At 51.4% G+C, this 24,158-nt stretch overlaps 1 protein-coding gene across 7 annotated transcripts in view; it reads right to left on the minus strand.

Moving 5' to 3' along the window:
* TRAF5 (TNF receptor associated factor 5) overlaps positions 1–24,158 on the minus strand; it is a 46,113-nt gene that overhangs the window by 15,940 nt on the left and 6,015 nt on the right. For 2 of the 7 annotated variants that reach the window (XM_045982084.1, XM_045982087.1), the window contains exons 2-3: positions 4,005–4,223; positions 2,778–2,835 (exon numbers count right to left, since the gene is read on the minus strand). In XM_045982084.1, the coding sequence (XP_045838040.1) occupies positions 2,778–2,835; positions 4,005–4,222 (276 nt within the window). In that variant the 5' untranslated portion in view covers position 4,223. Of the gene's footprint in view, positions 1–2,777; positions 2,836–4,004; positions 4,224–18,991; positions 19,180–21,201; positions 22,176–24,158 lie in introns of those variants that run through there. The other 5 variants (XM_045982089.1, XM_045982090.1, XM_045982085.1 and 2 more) reach the window with 5 other exon arrangements.

The following is a 24,158-nucleotide window of genomic DNA, read 5'->3' on the forward strand; positions in this document are numbered from 1 at the left end:
TTATTAATGCGATCTTCAAATACATCTCAATCGTCAGGTAGAAACTTCCAGACAATGGTTGGAATGGAAATATCAGATTCGGCACCATCAAAGAGGAGGCTTTCTCAGATACATATTTCCAACAGGCCACTGAACACACAGAGTCGGGAAAATCAGTGCTCCGTGCAGTAGGCTGCAGGAGAATCTCATGATGCACTTGACCTTGTATGCTCAAAGGTCAGAAGGTGGGCTGTGAAGGAGGGTGACGCTTTCAGCAGCTTCCTGTCATAGTGTGTAAGTTTGTATTAGTCATCAGGTAGTGTCATTGAGGCTGTGCTCACTGCTATTCCAGTGCACAGCAGGAGTTAGCAAACGTTGTAACGTTCTCCATAAAAGGTCAGATAGTAACTATTTTCAGCTTTGCAGGCCACGATGCAACCTTTTCTTTTGCAACTACTCAGCTCAACTGTAGACAATACTGAAATGGATATCCATGGCTGTGTTCCAATAAGCCTTTTTTTTTTTAAAGATTTTATTTATTTATTTGACAGAGAGAGATCACAAGTAGGCAGAGAGGCAGGCAGAGAGAGAGAGAGAGAAGCAGGCTCCCCGCTGAGCAGAAAGCCCGACATAGGGCTCGATCCCAGGACCCTGAGACCATGACCTGAGCCGAACCCACTGAGCCACCCAGGCGCCCCTCCAATAAGCCATTATTAATGGACACTGAAATGTAAATTTCATGTAATGTTCATGTGTCACAAACCATTTTTCTTCTCTAGATTTTTAAAATAAGTTTTTTGTTTTGAAATAGCTCAAAGGCTTAAGAGAAGTTGCAAACATAGTGCAGAGTTCCTGTGTGCCCTTCTTTGGATTTTTTTTCAATGATTTATAGAGAAACCCTTCTTGGCTCACAGGCCATATAAAAACAGGTGGCAGGCTGGATTTGTCCCAGCAGATCTCATGTTGTATATGCCAACCATGCCAATCCCTGATCTAGTGGGGGAGGCACACACAAACAGAGCACCGTCCTCTGCTAGGCATTTGCAAAACACAACATAAGAGCTTAGAGAAGGCGGGATGCCTGGGTGGCTCAGTCAGTTTTGCGTCTGCCTTCAGCTCCGGCCATGATCCCAGGGTCCTGGGATGGAGTCCCCCATAAGGTTCCCTGCTCAGCAGGGAGCCTGCTTCTCCCTCTACCAGTCCTCCTGCTTCTGTTTTCTCTCTCTCTCTCTCTCTGACAAATAAATAAATAATCTTTAAAAAAAAAAAAAAAAAGGAACATAGAGAAAGAGCATGTACAAGAGATCAGGTGTTCAGGGAGCTTCCGGAGGGGGTGATGCTTGAACGCCCTCTAACAGAATTGTAAAGGAAGAAAATTGAACTTAAATGGAAGTTTTAAGGGAGGGATGCCTGGGTGGCCCAGTGGGTTAAGCATCCAACTCTTGATTTCAGCTCAGGTCACGATCTCAGGGTTGTGAGACTAAGTCCCGGGTGGGGCTCTGCACTGAACGTGGGGCCTGCTTAAGATCTTCCCTCTCTCCCTCTTCCCCTCCACCCCTAAGAAAAAGGAAGTTTTCAGGGGGAAAATCTTCAGGTTAGGAAAAAGTTCCTTAGATGCAACACTAAAAGAACGAGCAACCAAAACAGACAACAGACAAGTAAACCTCATCAACACGGAAAGCTTCCACGTTTCAAAGGACACCACCAAGAGAGTGAAAAGATGGACCACAGAATGGGAGAAAAATATTTGCAAATCATGTATCTGTTAAGAGCCTTGTATCTATATATAAAGAACTCTTAGAACTCATCAATAAGAGACCAATAATCCACTTCAAAATGGGCAAAGATGAGGCACCTGGGTGGCTCAGTGGGTTAAGCCTCTGCCTTCAGCTCAGGTTCTGACCTCAGGGTCCTGGGATCGAGCCCTGCATTGGGCTCTCTGCTCAGCAGGGAGCCTGCTTTCCCCCACCCCCACCCCACCTGCCTCTCTGCCTACTTGTGATCTCTCTGTCTGTCAAATAAGTAAATAAAATCTTTTTAAAAATGGGCAAAGAAATTGAATAAGCATTTCTACCAGAAGATACACAAATGGACAAACACCTGAAAAGATGCTCCATATCATTAATCATCAGAGAAATGAAAATCAAAAGAGGTATCCCCTAGAAAGACTATAATCAAAAAGACAGACAGTCACAACTTTTGGCAAGGATCTAGAGATGTTTAAACTCTCACAACCTACTGGACGGAATGTAAAATGGTGCAGCTGCTTTGAGAACAGTCTGACAGTTCCTCCGAATGTTACACATAGAGTGACCATTGGACCCTAAACAGAACCACCACATGACCCAGTAATTCCACCCCTGGGTGTATACCCAAGAAACACATACACTTTAAAGGTAAATTTTATGGCATATGAATTATATCTCAATAAAGTTATTGTCAAAGATAATAATAACGGAAGGAAGTTTTAGAAATTGACCAGAGGAGAAAGTGAATTCCAAGAAACAGGATGGATGTTTCATTTCTCCAAGCAACTCAGTACAGCTGGAGCTGGTGTAGGAAGGGGGTAAGGAGAGAGCAGAGGAGAATTTGGTTTGGGGGGTGGGCAATAAAGCTCTGAAACAGTGGCAGGAGTGGGGCTTGACTTGACCGCACAGCAGAGGAACATGGACTCTAAGAAAGGGCCCCTCCCTCTCCCGCTCCACTGCTCCAACCTCTACGTCCAGTTCAACCCAGGACACTGGCTTCTCCATCACCCAGCCAACTGCTAAACCAAAGCGGGGATGGGATTTTCTTACCTCCTGAGATCTGATAACCTCCTTATCTACAGGACAGAGTGGGACTGCATTTAATTCTCTGGAGAGAAACATAAAAATAGAGCCAAATTAAGAGTTGACCTCAACAGCTCTTCCAAGAGCAGCCCAGCACTCGAGCCATGCTTGACCCCTTGGAGCTCCCCCTGAACAGGCCAGGCCTCATCTTCCCTCCATTCTGCTCCCTACCCCAGGACGGGTTGTATCTCTCTCCCATCTGCCCATTGCATCTTCAGCAGCTCCCCAGTCTGCTGAAAAATTCCCATCCATTCCCCACAATGCAGGTTAAAGAGTAAGTCCCCCAGACAGAGCTCAATGTCCTCTGCCATGCTTCTCACCCTGTACCCCAACCTGTCTCCTTCCCTAGACGGGAGCATTCCAGGGGGCAGAGACCGGGTCCTGTGCACCCTGGACCTCCAGCTCTTCCTTTCTGTGCCCTAGAGCTTAGTTTAGTAAGGAGCCTGGAACACACAAGTGCTGAATGGACAACCCCATGAGGGGACAAGAATGGGCTATGATAATCCCCTTTCCAAGCCTGGCAGAAGACAGTTTACTTAGAGCCCTAAATAAGCCCCCAGAGCCTGCTTCCACATCTCTCTTGGTCTCCTCCCTCAAAATGGCAGGACCCAGCTTTTACCGCTGCCCCGAAGCAGACAGCGCGCCCACTAAGGCACACTTTCTGGATGGGACACCACCTCTTCCCTTAGGCAAGGAAAAGTCAGAGCCACCACCAGGAAGACTTTCCCTGTGAAATGCAGGCTCTTCCCAACACAGACAGTGCCTCCGGGTCTGCCCTCCCATGCAAAACAGGTATGGTCTACCTTTTAAGAAAAGGTGACCGTCAGGAGCCCCAAGTCATGTACAGAATTCTTGAATCATTATGTTGTACGCCTGAAACTAACAGAACCCTGCGTGTTCATTACACTTGATTTCCTTTTAGAAAGGGTGGGAAAGTTGACTATTAATAAGTGAGTGGCAAAAACAAAAAACAAAAAAAAAAACCCAAAACCAAAAACCAAAACATGATTCCTCGGGTTTTCAGAGAAGGGCTCAGGGAGAGCCCCTCCTTGTGTTCATGGTTCTGTGGTCAACCGCAGCAATTCCCAAAGCTACTATTCCAGTTCAGTGGCTGCGCTGGACACTGGGGTCCCAGGATCGCCCCTCCCCCACCCGACCAGTTGCACCCAGAGGGGCAGGCCCCCCCACATTCACCTCAGGGACAGGATGCAGTGTTGACAGAAGCGGTGCCCACAGCCCGTCTGGTGGGGGTTGTGCAGCACGGAGTGGCAGAAGGCACATTTGTAGCGTTCTTCTAATTGCTCCACAAACCAGTACTCTGTGTTGGGCTCGAAGTCCAAGGAAATGGAGTTGCCGGAATTCTGGCGGATGAAACCACAGGGGACACCTCCTTGCTCCTCAGAGTAAGCCATTCTGCGGGTGGGGGGGGGGGGCAGGAGAAGAGGAGGAAAACTGAGTGTGTAGAGACTAAAACAACTGTTTCCTACTTAGTGCACATCACCCCCATGGGCATTCTGTTGAACAGTAACAACCTCCGGCCACTGGGGGGCTCCTGCACAGGGGAGATGGCTTTGGGGTGCTCAGGCAGGAGGCCGGACCAGACTTCTAGCGAGATTTTATGAGACTTCAGACCTTTGCCCATCAGCCTCTTACAGGATGCTAAATTATCCTGTCAGTCTGGCCACACGCTTGGACCAAATATAGCCAGGTGTTAACTACATTCGAGCAGACTCTTGTTATGGGATTTTCTTCCACTCAGCTGAGAGAATGGAAACAAAGATTTTGCTCGTATTTTTCAGAAGAACCTTGTGTACCAGTACGTTTCTTGTAATATATATCGCCACCACCAAACCACATCATTTCTCACGTGAACTAAACAAGCCCAGTAATTGCTTTCCCCTCCCATCCATTCTCTATACTATAGCCAGGGCAACATTTTCAAAATGCAAATGTGATTGAAAGTTACTTCCTCTCATTGTTCAGTGGCTTCCCAGGCTCTTAGGGGAAAGTCCACAATGCTAAGAGAGCTATAAGACGGCATCCTCTCCACCCAGCAGCATCCTGGACCTCTCCCATGCTTGCTTTCTGCACTTGAGCCATACAGTCTTTCTTTTCATTCTTCTAATACATCAAGCTGTCTCCTGCCACAGGGCCTTTGCATAAGCTATCAGCTCTACCTAGAATGCTTCCCCTTTCCCCTTCCAGTCTTCTTCGCTTCACATTCATGATTCAGATTGCGAGTGTCATAACCTCAGGTAAGCTTTCTCTTCTCCACTCCCCTTCCTCCACCCTCGTTGAGCAGCAGAACACCCACACATGTTTAGGAAGCATGTGTGGCCTCCAGGGAGTGGCTGAGGGATGATGGTAGGTGGGCCTCCAGAGCAACATTTGATTTTAAATTAGACATGCATTTGTGTAAGTATTTGATTTATATCTGTGCTCTTCAATGACACAGAGAATACCCCTGGTGTTACTCATGGTCGTGTCTCCAGCCCTCAGCCCTGAGCCGGGTATGGAGAACGAATCAACTGTTTGTTGAATTCATGTGACTGAATGGACTCTGACAAATCCGCAATAGGCCAGCTCTAGCTAGTGTTGCCCACTACCACGGTGACCCTTTAACTTTTTATAAGGAATGACTTTCCACGTCTTTGAAATCTGATGAAAAGTCTGGACCTTCTTCCCATAAAACAGCACAGACACCTGATCTCTGGACCTCTGCAGACCCTCTGAACCCACCGGTTTCCCCAGTTAACCACAGGCCTGCCTTCCCAGTAGGAATGCTATTACTTTGGGCCCGGGGCCAGGAGTGGTGTTTTCACAGAGTCCGGCATGTGGCTAAAGGCTGGGAGGCCATCGAGGGTGGTCCCTGGGAGTGACATCCTTCCACGTGGTTCGGGAACAGGAAGGCTTGGCCTTCAGGCTTGCTTGCTTTGGCTTGCTCTCGGGATCCCTCAAGAATCTCCTGCAGCTCATGAGGTCAGCTGGGCCTGAGAACAGCTGCGTGGCCAGACAGTCCAGGCAGGAATGGGCGCCATCCAGCACCGGGCCTGGCTTGAGTCAGCTGCCAGCCCCGCCCAGTGCGGGACTGGTCTGAGGCCACAAGACTGGAGCAGAGAAAGCAACTGGCCTCTTAGATCAGCAGATAAAGCTTTCTCTCTGGAGAAGACCCACAGAACAGGGGATTTTTTTTAAATCCTGGGGTTTGAGACCAAAGCCCCACCTTTTCTTCTCTGCGTATGTTTCCTGCAGCACTTCAAGGGGGTTAGAGAAACAAGATGCGATTGCTCCCCTTTTAACCTGCTTTACTCTTGAGAGTTAACAAGTCTTTTAACTGTGAAGATGAAGAGGCCCAGGACTTGACTCAGGTGTACAACCCCAATACCCAAGACTCCCCTTTCTCCAGAGAAATGAAAACACCAATTCCAAACCTCCCTCATCTGCCTGGCATTCTCTGGTCCCGAGGGAAGACAACAATTCATGTCCCACACCCCTCTAGGATTGTCTCATGTCTCTGTCACACAGCATCTAAATTTGGACGCTCAGAGATGTGCCCTAATACAACAGGCTGGCTCAGCTCCTAAAACAGGGCAGTAAGATGGACAAGACTCCGATTGCTTCCCTCCCACTGCATTCCATCCTCTTTCCCAACAGAGGAATTCAATACACTCATCGGTGTGCCCATCTTTCTCTACAACAGCAGTTCCCAAACTTTTTGGTCTCAGGACCCTCCCTCCCACCCTTTAGACTCTTTAAACTGAGGACCCAAAGACCCAGAACAGACACCACAATACTGAAGGAGTAGAACAAAATTGGAGGATTGACACAGCCCTACTTCAAGACTTCCTACGAAGCAACAATAATCAAGATAGTGTATTAGTGGTGAAAGGAGAGATGGATAGATAAACGGAACAGAAGAGTGAACCCCAAAATAGACCCACATAAATATAGACGACTGGCCTCTCACAGACCAAAGGCAATACAATGGACAAAGACAGTTTTGTTTTTGGTTGTTTTTTCAGACATGGTGCCAGAACAACTGGACATCCACATGCCCAAAAAAAAAAAAAAAAAAAAAAAAAAGGGTGAATCTAGACGTAGACTTTCCACATTTCACAGAAATGAACTCAAAATGAATCACAGACCTAAGTGCGAAGTTATTAAACGCCCAGAAGACAACACAAGAGAACAATTAGATGACTGGGGTATGGCAATGACTTTTTAGAGACAATATCAAAGGCACAAACCATGAAAGAAGGAATTTGTAAACTGGACTTCATTAAAATTAAAAATTTCTGTTCTACCTAAGACACTGTCAAGAGAATGGGAAGACACGGCACAGACTGGGGGGGAAATATTTTCAAGACACATCAGATAAAGGACTGTTATCCAAAATATACCTCACCAGAGAAGATAGGCATGTGGCAAATCAGCATCGGCAAAACAACATCAAATGTTGTTAAGAAAATAAAAACAAAAACAACAATGAGATACCATTATTCACCTACTAGGATGGCCCAATCCCCACCACTGATGATTCCAAATATTGGAGAGGATGTGGAGGGACAGGAACCTCACTCACGGCGGGTGGGAAGCAACACTTGGGAAGACAGCCTGGCAGTTTCTTACGAAGCGTGTCTTACCACCCAGGAATCCCTCCTTGGTATTTACCCACGGGACGTGGAAACCAACGTCCACATAAGACCCTACACACGGATGTTTACAGGAGCTTATTCATAACTGCCAAAACTTAGAAGCAAATGAGATGTCCAACAGTAGGTGAATGGATACACTGGTACATCCAGACAACGGAATATTCCTCAGCGCTACTAAGAAATGAGCTATCAAGCCGTGAAAAGATGTGGAGGAATCTTAAGTGTGTATTGCTTAGTGAAAGAAGCCACTCTGAAGAGCCTGTGTAATGTACACTTCCAACTATAGAACATTCTAGAAATGGCAAAATAATGGAGGCAGTGAAAAGATGGGTGGTTAGGATGGAGGTAGGGAGAGATGAATACGAGGTGCAGAGAGGAATTGCGGGGCAGTGAAAATACTCAGTACGAGACTGTAGCGGTAGAGACATGTCATCATACATTTGTCCTAAAACAACATCTTACTGCCTAAAGACAGATCCTGCAAACCACCTCTCCAGGAGTCTCACCAACCAGGAAAGAGCAGCTCGTCACAGGAGAAGAAACTAGAAGGTGATACTCAGACAAACTTGGCCATAAACAATCACATCTCCCCCCGGTCTTCCAAGAGCCCATTTATCTCTCCTAAAAATTATTTGCTGTCCCCTAAGAGGCCTACTTCTCCTCCCCTTTCCCTCTTAGGATGGTATTCAAGCCTGAATCCCAAGTCACCTGAGAGAGCTACCCGTTTATCCCTGGGTATCTCCCACACATACGTGAGTTATACGTGTTGTTAAACTTCCGGTTGTCTTTCTCTTGCTAATCTGCCTGTGATCACAGAGGTCCGGCTAAGAATTCAGAAGAGTAGAGGCGAAGTTAGTTTTCCTCCCCTACCCAATGTAGGTTCATCAGCTGTGACAAAGGTACCTCTGTTGGGGGACGCTGATGGTGGGGGAGGCTATGCATGTGTGGGGGCAAGGGGTCTGTGGGAAATCTCTGTACTTTCTGCTCAATTTTGCTGTGAGTCTAAAACCACTCTAAAAAATAAAGTCTCAAAAAAAATTGAGGACACCTGAGTTGCTTATGTGGGTTATAACTATCAATATTTACCAATTTGAGATGAACACTGAGGAGGGAGGAGTTTAAGGGTGCCTGGGTAGTGCAGTTGGTTAAACGTCTGACTCTTGGTTTTGGCGTAGGTCATGATCTCAGGGTTGTGGGATCGAGCCCCGTGTCAGGCTCTATGCTCAGCAGAGAGTCTACTTGGGATTCCCTCTCCCTTCGCTCCTCCCACTCATGCTCTCTCTCTCTCTCTCTCTAATTAAATAAATAAATAAATAAATATTTTTTTTAAAAAATGCATTTCTTTATTAATTTACTTGAAGATAATAATGAGCCAACTGTATGGTAGCACACGTAGCATTTTTATGAAAAATAGCCATTTTCCAAAAGACAAAACTGAGTGAGAAGAGTGTCACTATTTTACATTTTTGCACTTCTGTTTGGGCTTAACAGCAGACAGCCGGGTTCTCATGTGTGATACTCCTGCATTCAGGGTGTCGCAGTATCAAGCGTCAGGTAGCTTTTGGAAAGCAGCACTGTATGCTCAGGGAAAAGAGAGTAAAAATGGCAAATGATATCTTAGTAGTAGCATGAAAATAGTCTTGCCCATACACATCCCCTGAAAGGGCTTCAGGGAGGCCAATATGTACAATTTGCCAATTTCTGTGCCTGAACATACCTGAACTAAGTAAGAGCCCATCAGCTGCTCTCCTGGTAAGACATTCTCCAGCACCCGCAGGGCTCGCGAAGCACACTTTGGGAACCACAGTCCTATCAGGCTGCTGGGCGGGCCTGGGCCTTGTCAGTTTTTGTGCTGGTGGCGCCCAGCACGCGTGTGACCCTCACAGTCTCCTCGTTCCTGCTGCATGGCCCGCAGAGGCCTGGGGACCCCCATGCCCCATCCTCCGTCTTCCCACCTTTGTGACTAGCTCAGCTAGAGGCGGCACACGGGAGTCATCTACTGACCCGGTTCACGCTCTCCTCTGTGGTCTTGCCCAGTACTTCTTTTGATGAAACTGAGTTTTTATTTCATTAGGTGTTTTTTAAAAAAAAAATAAGCAAGTACGTTCTGCTACATAATATGCACTTTTGATGTTTCAGGACAGATGTTTCAGACCGTGGCAGGGTCTGTCTCCTCCCTCTGAAGCTTCCTTGGGCCCATGCCCGGCCCCCCAAAATGTAATCGATTCAATGTGCTCATGGACACGGGAGAGTCCCAATAATACGACCATAAAGGCCGCTGTTCCCTTGTCTACAAACACATTTCTCTAATTAATTGAACGTTTCCAGCTAGGACTCTGTCATTCCCAGGCAGCTATTTAGTGGAAATAAATAAGAGCTCCATTTTATTAAAATCTCTTCCCTTTGGGTATAATTGCGTATGTAACAGGAAAGGTAAAAAGAGTTCCGTTCTTGCAAATAAAAGAAAGTCATGGAAATTACTAGCAGAGCCTGAGTATTTCCGTATCTACCAGAGCCCACTGCAGTGAATGGTGCCTTATTCCTGCATTGATGGCGCCCGCAGTGTGGTCCTCCTGCTGAAAAGTTATTGACTTAAGCCTGAAAAGACAAGGGAAAATCACATACAATATGCTCCCCAAGGACTCTCATTGAGTTTCTTATAAACACCATTTTTTAGCTTCATAAATTGCTGCCACTTTTCGTTGAGAATTTTCTAGGAATTCCAAAGGAAAGCTGTGGATGTCAGGATTTAAATTCTTTACTTACAAGGCGCTGCTGATTCACTTTTGGGGAACACACAATGAACAGTCTAACACTGTGAAGCAACAAGAGTTTAGGTTTTAGTTATCATAAAAAAGACACACATCTAGCAGAATCCAGCCTCCAGTTTAAAAAAGAAAGGTACATCCTTGTCTGTCTGTCCGCACTACTTCCGTAGGATCCCAAACATTTTGTTTAGATTAATGAAGGTTTGGAAAACCGCGGAATTTTTTTTTTAAAGATTTTATTTTTATTTGACAGACAGATCACAAGTAGGCAGAGAGGCAGGCAGAGAGAGAGGAGGAAGCAGGCTCCCTGCTGAGCAGAGAGCCCCATTCGGGGCTCGATCCCAGGACCCTGGGATCATGACCTGAGCCGAAGGCAGAGAGACTTTAACCCACTGAGCCACCCAGGCGCCCCTGCGGAATGTTTTTATAAATCATTTTATACTTTGTGGGGTTTGTTTGTTTGTTTGTTTGTTTTGGAAATATTTATTTATTTGAGAGAGCAAGAGTGAGCGCAGGATTGGGGGTGGGGTGTGGGCAGGGGGAAAGAGAGAATCTCAGGCAGACTCCCTGCCCAGCGCGGAGTCCGATCCTACAATCCTGAGATCATGACCTGAGCCGAAAACCAAGTTAGAAGCTCAACTGACTGAGCCACCCAGGCGCCCCAACCATTTTATACTTTGTAAGACATAAGCCTAGGAACTAGGCCTCCAGAGCTTTCAAGATCTGATTCTTGGGAGCTTCTGGTTACTACCGGTAAAATTCCAGAGTGGAAATGGCTCAAGGCCGGAGACCTGGGCTCCATCCCTGCTCTGCCGCTCACCAGCTATGCAACTTGAACATGACACCCCCCACACCTCCCCCATAGACTCAGCATGGCAGGTCATGGACTGGGTCCCAAGAGTGCAAAGATCTGTGATATTACATCTGCTGTGGAGGGTCTCCAGGGCAAGGAGAGGCAATCAGACACAAGAACGACGCGTTACACTGTCCTGGTGGCAAGGACCACACACAAAAAAACTGTCCGAGCCCAGGTGAGGGGTAGCTAGTGCTTTCTGAGGTGTCTGTGTGGATCTCACAGAGAAGAAAACATCTCAGCTAGTCATGAAGAAGGTATCCCTTCTCCTTTCTAGATGAAGGAGATACAAGAACTTCGCAGAGGATGTCCTACAAATTCTGGAGTGGTTAATAATTAACTGTGGCTCAAGTGAAACGAAGGGAACACACCCGTCATTTGCCTGTTTGTTCTCAGATCCACTCTCTGCTCTCCGGCCCGGGTCTGCATCATGGAGGTGGGGTGACGTGGACCCCCACAAACTGTTTCCCGGGCTCCCCGGCTTCTGGCTAGGTTCAGCCAATAAGAAACACTATCGAGGGAGGGAGACTGGGAGGAAGGGAGAAGCCAGAGTATCTCTCTCCCATCCCTTGGTGTTGGGCAGCATCTCCACAGTGACTGGGTCTCCTCCGTGGCCTCTGGCTCTGTGGACTAGCTCCCGCTAGGCCGGCCGAGGGTGGTCCTCAGCGACTAAGCTCTGGAGGGTATGGACAGCCTCCCGCCAGGACTCATCTCTGAGTTGCCTCACCCTGAGTCTTCTGTTCGGCTTCCTAGCTTTGCCATCACCTGCGTAAGCGGATTCCTGTGTAACTGAATTCCTGTCAGAAACCACTAAAACGGTCTCTGTGAGATATAAGTGTGGAGAGAGAGGGGAGGAGCATCATGGGAAGAGCCTGGATGAATGCCATAGCCACGAATTCCAAGTTTTACCTCATGGTTTCAATGATTTTAGGGATGCTGAACATATAGGACAGGCCCACCACGGAGTTTAGGGAAGACGCTAACACAACAGACTGAACGAGGATGACAATGGCCTGACCTAAGGCAGAGGCAAAGAGAAGCCATGTTTGTGAGGCATCTCTGAGGTAAAATCCAGGGATTTAGAAATGGCTTCAGTGGAAGGGCTTAAGGTAAAGGACAGCGGAGGATGGATCCCAGGTTCGTTTGGAAGACTGGGTAATTGATGGCACCAGTGGGAGAGGACGAAGGAGAGAAGGAAAGAAGCAAGGATGTAGGCGGGGACATACGGAAGTTGGGGTCCCTTGGGGACAGTCTTAAGGGAATGGAGGTGAGTCAGACGAGCTGATATCTAACATCTCTTCCCGAAAAAATGACAGGATTTCTAGGAATGGCCACATTTCCTTTGCGGCACCAATAATTGTTTTAAAATTGCCCAAGGCATCAAAAAAAATTTTTTTTTTTACTTTACAAAAATTTCAGTTATCGTTTTAGTGATGGCATTTGACATAATAGGTTTATTAGATCTATGTCAGGAAAATCAGATCTGGAGACAGAAGACATCCCGGAGAGACAGCAATGGGAAAATTCCTTGAGCCGTACTGAAGTCTGTCCTTCCCGCTCACACCTATGGCTACAGCGCAGCCCTTCTTTACTCCCTACTTGGGATTTAACTGGTGCTTCTTCCCCCAAAGCAACCGCCATTCAGTCTTGTGTGACCCTCCACCCCTTACTAGGTCTAAGATCCCTCCTGCTAATGACTTCTAGGGTCCAGGGGCTGTTGGTGAGTGTACAGAGGTGCCTGGGAAGGGTTTGAGAGGCTTATAGTCTCCCCCCAAGACTCCTTTGTAAGGGAGGGTCCTGAGAGCTGCAGAGTCAAGAGAGGCTGCTTTCTCTGACAGGTGGGACTGACAGGGCTAGGGGACAAGGAGGAAGCACGGAGTCTGACCGGGAGCGCCAGGATGGCCCTTGAACTGTGGGCAATGGAGGGGCCACCCCACACTGGCCAATGAAAGCCACCAATCCAGGATGGGCAGCTAGAAGACAAGCTCCTCCTTTCTCAGCCCTGTTCAGTCCTCACCAGAAGCATAAGGAACCGACTCCCTGAGGCTCGCATATGGCAACAGGGCACAGGTGCAAATATGTTCTTCCCCAGACCCAGCCGAGAACCAACCAAGGGTCCTGGGCTGAAATTAAAGGAGGAGAGATGGGGTTAGTGACGAGGAAAAGTTAAAATGTCAAATCCCTGACGCACTGACCCAAGGAGACTCTGGACTCTGTGCCTGTCTGGGAGGACAAGCAGTTCCCACTCTCAGGCATCTGGCCCTTGAATTCTGAGATTCTGCTCTTCCAGGAAGAACAGTTACTACCAGGAAAGTGAAAAAGAAGAAGGAGAAGGAGAAGAAGGAGGAGGAGGAGGAGGAGGAGGAGGGAAGGGGAACGAGAGGAGGAGGAGGGGGCAGGGGAGGAGAAGGGGAAGCCGACACTTTATTTCGTATGTCATCCGCACGGCATGAGGGAGAAGTGAGATGCATTAAACGTGGTACCAAAGCCTCGGTCTTCAACGGTGTAGGAAGATATTTCCTCGGAAGACGAAACCCCTCAAGACAACTGCTAGGCCTCTGCTCCAACCCTCGACCTTCTCTTCCTGCCTACCGTCTCCATAGCTTTCAACACAACAATGGTACGACTACCGTGTGAACTGTGGGAGAAACTGGTTTTATTTTCATTAACCTTTAGCCATGTAGGTCAGACAAAGAGGAAGGGCCTTGGAGAAATGCAGAAGTAATGAGGCCATCTTCCATCAGGCGGAATGTGGGACGGAGACCATACAGAGACCAGGTCATTCCGTGACAGCCAGACAACGTGTGACGACAGCCTACGGATGACCCACAGCCTGTCCACTGGTCGGCGGCTTTAGTGTTGCAGAGGTACGGGTGTGTTTTCTTTTCCTTACACTTTCCCAGGAGGGGGTTTTCTTGGATACAGGATGAATGGTGTGGGTAAGATTTTAATTCCTTTGAAGAGAAGTGTGATTTCTCTCCGAACTGTCAGGACACTCCTGTTTCCCCATTTTCCTGGGAGTGCAGCAAAGCGCTGCTGGTGAAGAGAAGGGGGTTCTAGGGCTGATGGGCATCCCTGCGCCCCTCCCGGGGTGCCCACCCCCATGTGCCCTTAACATCAATCTCCCCTACGAGGAAGCCTCGGAGCCCATCTCAAGTCCACTTGGCTCCAAGTGATGCTGGAGCAGACTTTTTAGCTTGGCTCTCAGAACTCAAGACCAAGAGGGGAAAAAAAAGAGAAGAAGAGAGAGAAAACACTACTGATCTTCCCAGACAAAAGCTTCCTCTTTGGGAAGTTTCGACTCTAGTCTCTCAGCCGCCAGCCTCAGGTCCAACCCCTTCCCAGTCCTCCCTGCTGTCTGGGCTCAGCTCCTTGGTGAGCTCCTCAGGGAGGGGCTGTCCTTCTTGGTCTCCAGACCCTCAGAGCCAGCCCCATGCCCGGTCCAGAGCGCTCAGTCAGTGTTCACTAAATAGGGGAACTCTCGGATTAATGCGAGACCTTCCTGCAAAGGGGCTGTTGAAAGGAGGGCCACGAAGACAACCTAGGGCAAATCTGAATGAGGCAGAAAGACGGCGAGGGGCAAAATGAGAAGATGCAAATGGAGAAAAAAGAAAAGAAAAGATGAGAATGGAAGTGAGGGTTGGAAGTGGATAAGGGTCAGGCTTACACTCAGCCAGCCTGTCTAGGCTCAGAGTCAGCTGATTTACATGCAGGGTCTCGTTTTAATCCTGACAGCAACTGGATGACGGATACTTCATTAGCGTCCCCAGGTTGCTTAATGAGGAAACTTGGGAGATTTCCCATGGCCAGGTAGCAGGGGAGGCCCTTAGGGGATAAAGAGGTGCTGGGCTTCCTCTCTGTTTCTCCAAAGCCTGCCAAGAGGCAGTGTGGGATGCTGGCCACTGGCGTGGGCTCTGGAGTCGACCTGCCCGGGCACAAATCCCCATTTCATCCCTGAACAGCTGTATGATCTCAGGCAAGTTATTCAGTCTCTATGCGTCTCAGTTTCTTCATCTAGAAAATAGTGATAATGATAATAGTTGTTACCTCAGAGAATCTTTGAAGATTGACTAAGTTAATACTGCACATCAAGGGTCAGCCGGCCCACCACTTGTTTTTGTCAATAAAGTTTTATTGGAACACAGCCATGTTAATTTGTTTACCTATCCTCTAGGGTTGGTTTTGTTGTTGTTGTTGGTTGTTGTTTTTGCTACCATAGCTGATTTGAGCAGCTGTGCCACAGACCATATGGCCCAAAGCCTAAAGTATTTACTTTCTGGTCCTTTACAGAAGAAGTTTGCTGACTCCGGTATGCATGAAGAGCTTATAATGGTGGTACACAGGAATGAGGAGGAGGAGGAGGATGACTAAGCATTTGCCTAGAGCCCCTCCACCAAGGTCCCCCCACTCTGGTGACACCCTGACTGTCTGACCGGTGGGGCACTGTATCAGGCTCTGCGGGGCAGGGAAGAACAAGAGAGAGGGTCCAAGTCAGCTCCAGTGGGGCTTACAACGGAGGAGACAAGGGAGTAACAACAAAGGAGGTAGTTAACAAACTGTGCTAAGTCCTCTGAAGAACAACAGGATGTTGAGATAAAGAAACCGCAGCCACTGCAGACAGGAAGGCCTTCTGGAGGAGGTAACACAGGAACAGCCCGGGGAGGATGAGAAGGAGCGAGTGTGAGCACCCGCGGAACAGACCCCGCAGGAGGAGGGACAGCAAGGATAACGACTGCTTCTGGGAAAGGCTTTGCCATGCTTGGGAAACACAGAGGAGTCCTGCATGGCCTAATGCAGGGGACCAGAGGAAGAGCAGGAGACGGTGGCCAAGGCCAAATCGCATGGGCCGGGCTGCCCGCAGGAAGGAATCTGGGTTCATTCTAAGAACAAAGCCACGGGAAACAGCAGGAGTATTTTAAGGAACTAATGGTAGTGTCTGCTCCGGAGCCTACGAAGACCAGGGCGGGTGCCTCGTGGAGAACGGCCTGGGAGGGCCGGGGGCAGGGGGCAGGGGGACAGGGGTGAGGAGACTGATGGAGTGGAGACGCTGCCGTGGTGGGGCAGAGAGCACAGACCTGGACGCTGGTGGTGGCGGGGAAATGGAGCTGTCTGTCCCAGTGACCCTACGCGAGACTGGGGGGCCGGGGAGCTGGGAGCACCGGAGGCCGACTCCAGGACTGGGCCTCAACACCTGGGAGGAGGTGGTGCCTGCTGAGATGGGGAAGCATGAAGGCAGAGGGAGGGAGGTCAGGAGTCATCTGGAAGCAGGGGAGAGAGCCATCCCCTTTCCTGAAGACACCCCTTCCCTTCCGAGACGATGACCTCAGACCCCTCCCCACCCCAGGGCGACTTGCCTAAATACTCCCCCTTCTTTCCTCCGGTCTCTTCATGCTCCTGTGCTCCCTGGCTCACCGCTCTGCGGCCCACACTCTGGCTTTCTCTGCGTCCCCATGTTCCTCCCCCGGCCCCTGTGATAGTGACGAGCGGCAGATCGGATCGCGGAGTTGAGTCCCGAGAGCCCACCCACGGTCCCCTCCCCGACAGCCGGCACCCCGTGAAGGCTCGAGTCACATCACACCCTGTGGGTGTGCCCGGCTCCTCACTCACGTGCAGAAGCCGCACCTCCCCCGCACAGGTGCCACCCCCCACCCCATCGGGGACCCTTGGCTCAGCGAAGTGCTCTTCCTCCGCCCGGAGCCACCTTTCCCGTGTCGCTATCCGTCCTCCACACGGTCTCCTCCTCACTCCACCCAATGCGTTATTCTGAATTCATGGTTCCACGGGACTCTCTCCCACTAAAGGTTTATTCCTTCAATCACTTTTTGTCAATCGTTCCTTTGCTGAGGACCTACTGTACGCAGACACCGATGGGGAAACAGGAAGGCAGCATGGACAGCCCAGACTCCTCACACCACCACCCGCACCCCACCCTGGCGGGGGCAGTGGACTTCGACCCAGCAGACCTGCTCCCGCCACTTCCCCCCTCCCCCAGCCTTCCATTGCCTGCTCCAGAGCGGGGCCTGCAGACCTGGGTCCCTCCTAGGATTCCCCTGCAGCCCCGCCTGTTCTCCCAGGTCTCTGAACCCTGCCCTTGAACAAGCCGGGGCCCTGAATCATCTGGGTGATGGGTGTGCGGTGGCTGGGGGGGTGCCCAAGGGCTTGGGAAATGCATATTATATTAATTCAATGACCTAAACTGTAATCACACAATCAGACTCACCAATTAATCTGTCCTAAATTGCACCCTGCTGCCCTTTATGTGGCATTTGGTACTTCCTCCTTGAAACCCCCTGATCCCTTGGCCCTGGGGACACTGTGCTGTGTGGCCTTCTCCCACCCCTGGCCACACTTCTGCAGGGCTCCCTGTGGGACTCCCCGGAGGTTGGGTCAGCCATCTGTCCCCCATCCTTGCCAAATTCCCACCTCTCCTCATGGGAAAGGCCGCCTCATCCCAACCGGACTTCTTTCCAAATGTGGGTGAGGATCCCTACTTCATCACAGCCTGGGGCGTCATCTGAGCCTTGGGATTTTCTCGCTCTCTCCATGGTCGTGGAGATAGGGACAATCCTATCTCCTCACATACATGGGGGGACACATACATGCGACTCCAGGGGCCCGGCAAGCAGAGCCGCATGGCAGTTTGGAGACACAGTCAACAGACAATGTCTGAGACGTTGAGATCCGGCTTGTAATTTTCTGATTCTGGGCCTTTGCCCGGCCCCATCATTCATAGGCTATGGGTGCTCTGCAGAAAGGGGAGAGACCCGAGAGCTCCCTAGACAGGATACACAACAGACACGCCAAGGTGGATTCAGAAGACTTGGCTTGACCTTTTGGCGACTTTTAGCTACCAAAGGCCAACATCACTCTAGCCATGCCTCATCTCTCACACGAGCTCATGCACAGGTTCCTCTGGGCCAGGCCACATCTCCAAAGCGGACCACAGACGTGTGAAACACTGCTGGCTGCCTCAGAGCCCAGAGAGGCCGGGGCTGGGGCAGGAGTCGATGTTCTGCAAGGGGCAGACGGAGCTACCCCCTTCCAACCAGTGGGAGACCAGCTCCCGCCCGGGCCCAGGGAGAAAGCGGATGGGACCAGAGGAGGCCCTCTCATGCCCCCTCTGTACTATGGCAATATAGCCTAGAAGCTTCCTGAGGTCCGCTACTCCAAGTGTAGCCCAGATGCCCAGCCCGCACATGGACAGGCGTCCTTGAGTCCTGCTCATGGAACGTTCTAAGCCCCTCACACAACCCTGGACATTGGGTTTTTGGGGTCAGGACAGCAGAAGAGGGAGAGACAGAAGGGAGCCCAGTGGGGAGCTGGGGAGGGGCAAGAGAAAGAGAAAGAATGTGAAAGAATGGATTCCCCCCAGTCAGTTGTACAAGGGCTTAAGAGATCAGCAAGCTAAGGTGTCACAGCTTTGGAAACACCGTGACACTCATCAACCAAATCTCAGGCAGAAACATCAGTAATTTGGGTGCCTGCGGTTCAGTCAGTTAAGCGTCTGCCTTCAGCTCAGGTCATGCTCCCAGGGTCCTGGGATGGAGCCCCGCATCTGGCTCCCTGCTTGGCTGGGAGCCTGCTTCTCCCCCTCCCTCTGTGCCCCCGCACCCCCGCTTGCAACCTCTCTTTCTGTGTGTCAAATAAAGAAATAAAATCTTTTTAGAAAAGAAAAAGAAAAAAAAATCAGTAAATTAAAAAGTGTACCGAGGAATTATTTTGGTGGGAAACAGGTCTGTTTGGGTTTTCTATGATCTATACCCCTCTGGCAACTTTTTCGGATAATCTTGGAGGTTCCACGGTTTGATTTTTCAAGATAATAACACTAACACTAACACTCACACACACTAGTACTTAGCACTTTGTAGGTTCACACACAACATCACACCCAGTCCTTGCACTAACCCTGTGGCGACATTACCAGCGTCACCGTGCTGATGGAGTCCGAACCTGGGGCCCAAGCTGTCAATCCACTTGCCGCACACCGCACAGCTAGCACGCCGCGGAGCAGGATGTCAGTCTAGGCTCCCTGACGCCGAGTCCAGTGCTCTCGGCTCTGTGTCATGGCCAGAGGGAAATTCACCCCATTCCACCTGACACCAAGACGGAGCGAGATCTGGGTGAGAGGCAGCACAGCCTAGAGACCAGCTCTGGAATCAGACCGTGGGATTCAATGCCTTCTGCCACCCACTTACCTGGGTCCTCTCTTCCCCATCTAGCAAATGGGACAATCATAGTACCTGCCTCTAAGGCTTGGAGTTGGGATTAAATGTGTTGAATCACGTAAATTACTAGCACACAGTGCCCCACGCATAAAGGAGCTACTTAATATCCACGCGTGTCCATGCTTCACGCCTGGTCAGCATTAATATAGCACCTGCTGTGTGCAGAGGCCCCTGCCTCACTCTACAGTGGGGGAGGACCCCAAGTGACCAGACAGTTCCGGTCCCCCAGACAGGTCAGTCCCGGTGGGGACCATGCCTCCATACCAAGTCCAACAAGCGTTTGCCTGAAGAGTGTGAGTGAAGAGAACATGCTAGAGATGCCCGCCTGGAAGCCTTCCCCCAGAGAAACAGACCTGTTTGGGGAGCCTACTTGTTGCAATACTTTAGCCTCGCCTGTAATGTACTTCAGAATGGGATCTCTCAGTAGTAGCTAGCAGTCGGCTTGTGAATCAAGTTTCTGGGTACAGTCTACAGCAGGTCGTCACGTGAGACGCACGGAGCTGGACGGCTGGGCCAGCTTCTAGACCATTCCCCTCCTCCCCACTGGCCGCTCCTCATGTCCCCACAGCTCCGAGGACCCAGGCTGGTGTTCTTCTCTCCACACTCCTTCTCCAGCGGAGCTCATCTTGGCTCCTGCCCTGGCTGCCGTCTCAGGCTGGTAGCGCCCCGATGTCCATCTGCAATCTGGGCCTCTCCCCATGCCAGCCGCCCGGCCCACACCTCCCTGTTCACTCACCAGACCCCTCACTGGTAACACAGCCAGCCCCACCCCGACCTGCTCCTCCCCGGCCTTCCTCCACCCCAGGGAAAGGGCGCCACCCATCACCCTACTGCTTGGACCCAACACTGGGATCACCCTTGGCTCTTCCTTCTGCACCCCACAACAGAGCTCCTCTTCCTCCCAAACATCTCAAACTGCTGCTCCCTCCTTTTGGCACAACTCCTCTGCTCCAGGCCGGCCTCATCTCCGCACCGGAAGCAGCACGGATCTCTCAGCTGGCCTCCTGCCTCTGCCCTTCCCTGTGGAGCCCAGTCACAGGCCAGCAGCCAAACCATCTGCTGAAAAACAGAAGTCAGATGTGCCACCCCTCTGCCCTCAGGGGCACAGCCAGTGTTCCTCGAGGCCCGCCCGATCTGGCCTGTCCTCATTTTCTAGCGCTCTCCTCCTGCCCACACTTTCTAGCCACACTGGTCATGCTTCTTCCTGACTGCCGCGAGAGCCCTGACTTGCTGTCTGTCCCCCTGATGCCGCAATGGCTCGTTCCCACACTTCAGCTGTCTGCTCAAACGCTGCCTCACAAGGGAGGCCTTCGCAGAGCGCCCCACCTGGAAACACCACCGCCCTGACTACACACCCCCTCCCCCGAGGGATTTTTCTCCAAAGCCTTCACCAGTCAGGCGTGGTATGGGCTCACTTCTTTACCGCCGAGCCTCCCCGGCCGGAACACACACCCCGCGGGGACGGAGGGGCTTCTTTGGTTTGCTGAGGCCCTGACACTTGGAACGGTGCAGTGACAGGTACACCACAGACACTGACGGAAAGACGGAACGGCTGCCTTACGGAAAGCTTCATGGCCCACCCACCCTGCTTTCAGGTGCCTGAACCATCTCATCTCAGCTCTGAGTCCTGACGTCCCACCAGTTCCTGTTAGACAGGGCAACTCGGGCCAGTGCTGGCTGACTTGGGGAGGGGGAGTCAGGGTCAGGAGGGGAGGGTTCCGCCAGATGGGGCCGGAAAAGCCGAGTTTGAGCCTCACTCCTCACCCCTTGTAATAGGAGCCACAGCCCCTGGGGAGGTGGCACCGAGGCAAGCGGGGGAAGATGCCGGAAAGGATTTTTAAAGGTAGGCAGGCCAACCTCTCGATCAATAGACACGTATGGGGCCCTCACCCAAGTGCCTCATGAGGTGCTAGAGAGCGGACATCATATCTGCCAGGGTCTTTTTCTGGAAGCTTCACCATGCTGACAGGTAACAGAGTTTGAGGCCAGTCCTTCCTTTTCAGCTCATTCTCCTGTTTTCAGTATCTATTTCAAACCTTTCTCTTCTCCACGAACCTTGACCATGCCCCCCACCGCCCACCCCTCCCCCTCCCCCCAGAAACTTCACTTCCTACTGCACAGAAAAAACCAGAAGTCTTCCGACCAGAACGACCTCCACTTCCTGCCACCAGACCTGCACGTCTCCCTGCATGGGGAAGGGAGGGGGGGGGGTGCCCTGCTCTGCCCTCCCCCTTCCAGGGTGTATTAGAAGCGACCTCTGAATTAGGCCAACCTCTCCACCGGTCCTGAACTCCTGCCTTCTCGGGGGGACTGGACTTGACATCCACTTGTCTCCCACCCCGGCTTCTCCATCGCCAACCTCTCCCTGTCAGCGGGCTCCTTCCATCAGCTCTCACACAGGTCTCTCCAGAGATCAAAGCAACACTAAAACCCCTCACTCTCATGTTTCTCGCAAGTTCGCGCTCTCTCCTTCCTCTCACGGCCAAACGTCTTCATTCACCCTCACCCGGACCCAGTGGAGGGACGTCTCCACTGGCCTCGCTTCAATCGGATCCCCAGCGCACCCGGCTCACATCCTCACCAAGCCACCCAAAGCAGTGACAGCTGCGTCACTAAGGCCAATGGTCCATTTTCAGTCTTCATCTTACCTGGCTTCTCAGCAACATCTGACACTGTTACCCCCCAAGCCCTCCTCCCAACACACACTCTCCCTTTACGTTCCCTGAAACCACACTGTCCAGCACGTATGAACTAACAGCTCCCAACCGTGTCTCTCTCGCCACCCTGGACCTCCCCTGCCGTCTAGACTCGCGCTCAGGCTGCCTACCCTGTGCCTTCTTCCGCCCGTCTTGCAGGCTCCGAAACCAACGCCTTCCCTCCCCTAAGCTGCTCTCTCTCCAGAGCTCCCTCGTTGCGAAGACCCCCTCTCCATCTTCCTGCTGTCGCCAGACAACGGGCATCATCCGGTCAATGCCTTCCCCCGCCCCCCCACCCTGTCAATCACGGACGCCCCCTCGGTGCACCTGACGGGCACATGGGTACATGCCACCTCCTTCTCTGCACCCCCCCCGCCCCGCGACCAACACCCGGATTCAAGCCGGCGCCCCCGCGGACTGGGCCCGCCACACAGCCTCCTACAACCGCTCTCCCTCACCCACTCGCCCCTCCAGAGCATTTTTCACAGCGAGCCTAACTGAGCTTCTGAGAACACCAAGTGCGTCACTTGCACAATCTTTTCACCGCCTCCCAATCCTCTGCATGTCCCCAAGCCCTGACACCTGCGGCAGCGGTCCTGCCACACCCCCAGGGTCACCTGAGAGCCCCTTCCTGTCCCACCCCTCATTCTCCACCCCCCCTGGCCGCCTCCTTGCCATTCTTCACACAAGCCGCAAACCTGCCCCCCACACAGCCTCCACCCGGCAAGGCTGCCCTCGCTCGGCGCAAGCTGCGGTCTCTGCTGGAAACAGCCTGTCCTCCCCTCGCCTCCCTCTCACACAGCGGACCCCGCCTGAGGCCCAGCGTAAGCATCTCAGACTCAGGGAGGCCTTCACTTGCCTCCCCAGCCAGGTTAGGTCCCCTCCTCCTCCTCGCGTGTCATTGACCACACTGTGCTTCTCCTTCACAGCACTGACGCCGCCTGCAATTCGGTTTTTTTTGGTAATTATCGGTTCAATATGAATCCGCACCCGCAAACGGAAGGCAGGGCTGGGGTCGGGTGTTTCTCAAGGCGCTGGCACAGAGCAAGCGCTCAGCTATCTGGGTGAATGGAGAGCTGCCCCTTCGGGTGCCTACGACGTGCGAGAAGCTTATGTGGGATGTTCCCACTTGGCACAGCAACCCAGGGAGGTGTGGGCACTCGTCTTATTATTCACGTTCCCATTCTACCGCTTAGGGTTATAGAAACGGGTTCAAGGCAACACGGGTGGTAAGTGCTGGCTTAACTCGGGCTGCTCTCGTCTCAAAGCCATGACACCACGCTTCGCTCTGGGCTCCCACAGGCCCACTCAGCGGCTGACACACGGTAGGAGCGCAACCAAGAGGGACAAGAGGCGTACCCACCATGGCATCTCTTTGGTCCTCACAGTCACCCTTGAGGCCTACAAAGAATGATAATTTCCGTCTTCCGAATGAGGGGAAAATGGAGTCTCGGGGTTCAAAGGGTCATGAGTGGGAGGTGGCCGTGCTGGGCCGGTCCTAGGTCTCTTGGCTTGTATCTAGAGTGGTTTTCTCCGCAGCAAGGCACGGATGCGTGGAATCAGGCAGGGAAGCCGTGCAGAAAAGAGGTAACATAACAGGCTTGAGACTGCCATCCTTAGGAAATTCTGCTTCTAAGGATGGGCCTTGGTTAACATCTTGGAGGGCAGATTTGTGGCAGGTTCTCCTAACTGATTCGGGCGGTGCACTGTGCCCACACTCTTTTTGCAAACAATGTGGTTGTTGCTGACCACCTGTTTGTCTTCTGGGAGTCTGGAATTTTGGTATAAGTTAGGCAGGGGATGCCTACATGACCAGACCTCAGTAAAAACCCTGGGCACTGAGTGTCTAATGAGCCTCTCTGGTAGACAACATCGGACGCATGGTCACAAGTCTACGGGATCCTGTATGATGTCGCTGGTGGGAGGGACTCTTGGAGCCTGCGCCCAGCTTCCTCCGGACTTCTCCCCATGCGCCTTTTTCCTTTGCCGATTTTGCTTTACATCCTTCCACTGTAACGAATCGTAGCTGTGTGACTCTATGCTGGCTCCTGCGAGTCCTCAGAGACTATCACGGAACCTGGGTGTGGTCTTGGGGAAGCATTCCTACCAAGAGATGTATTTGCATTTTCTTTGAAAAGGGTGAAGGGCATG

The sequence above is a fragment of the Meles meles genome, chromosome 17 (assembly GCF_922984935.1).
Source record: "Meles meles chromosome 17, mMelMel3.1 paternal haplotype, whole genome shotgun sequence".
Classification (NCBI taxonomy): Eukaryota; Metazoa; Chordata; class Mammalia; order Carnivora; family Mustelidae; genus Meles; species Meles meles.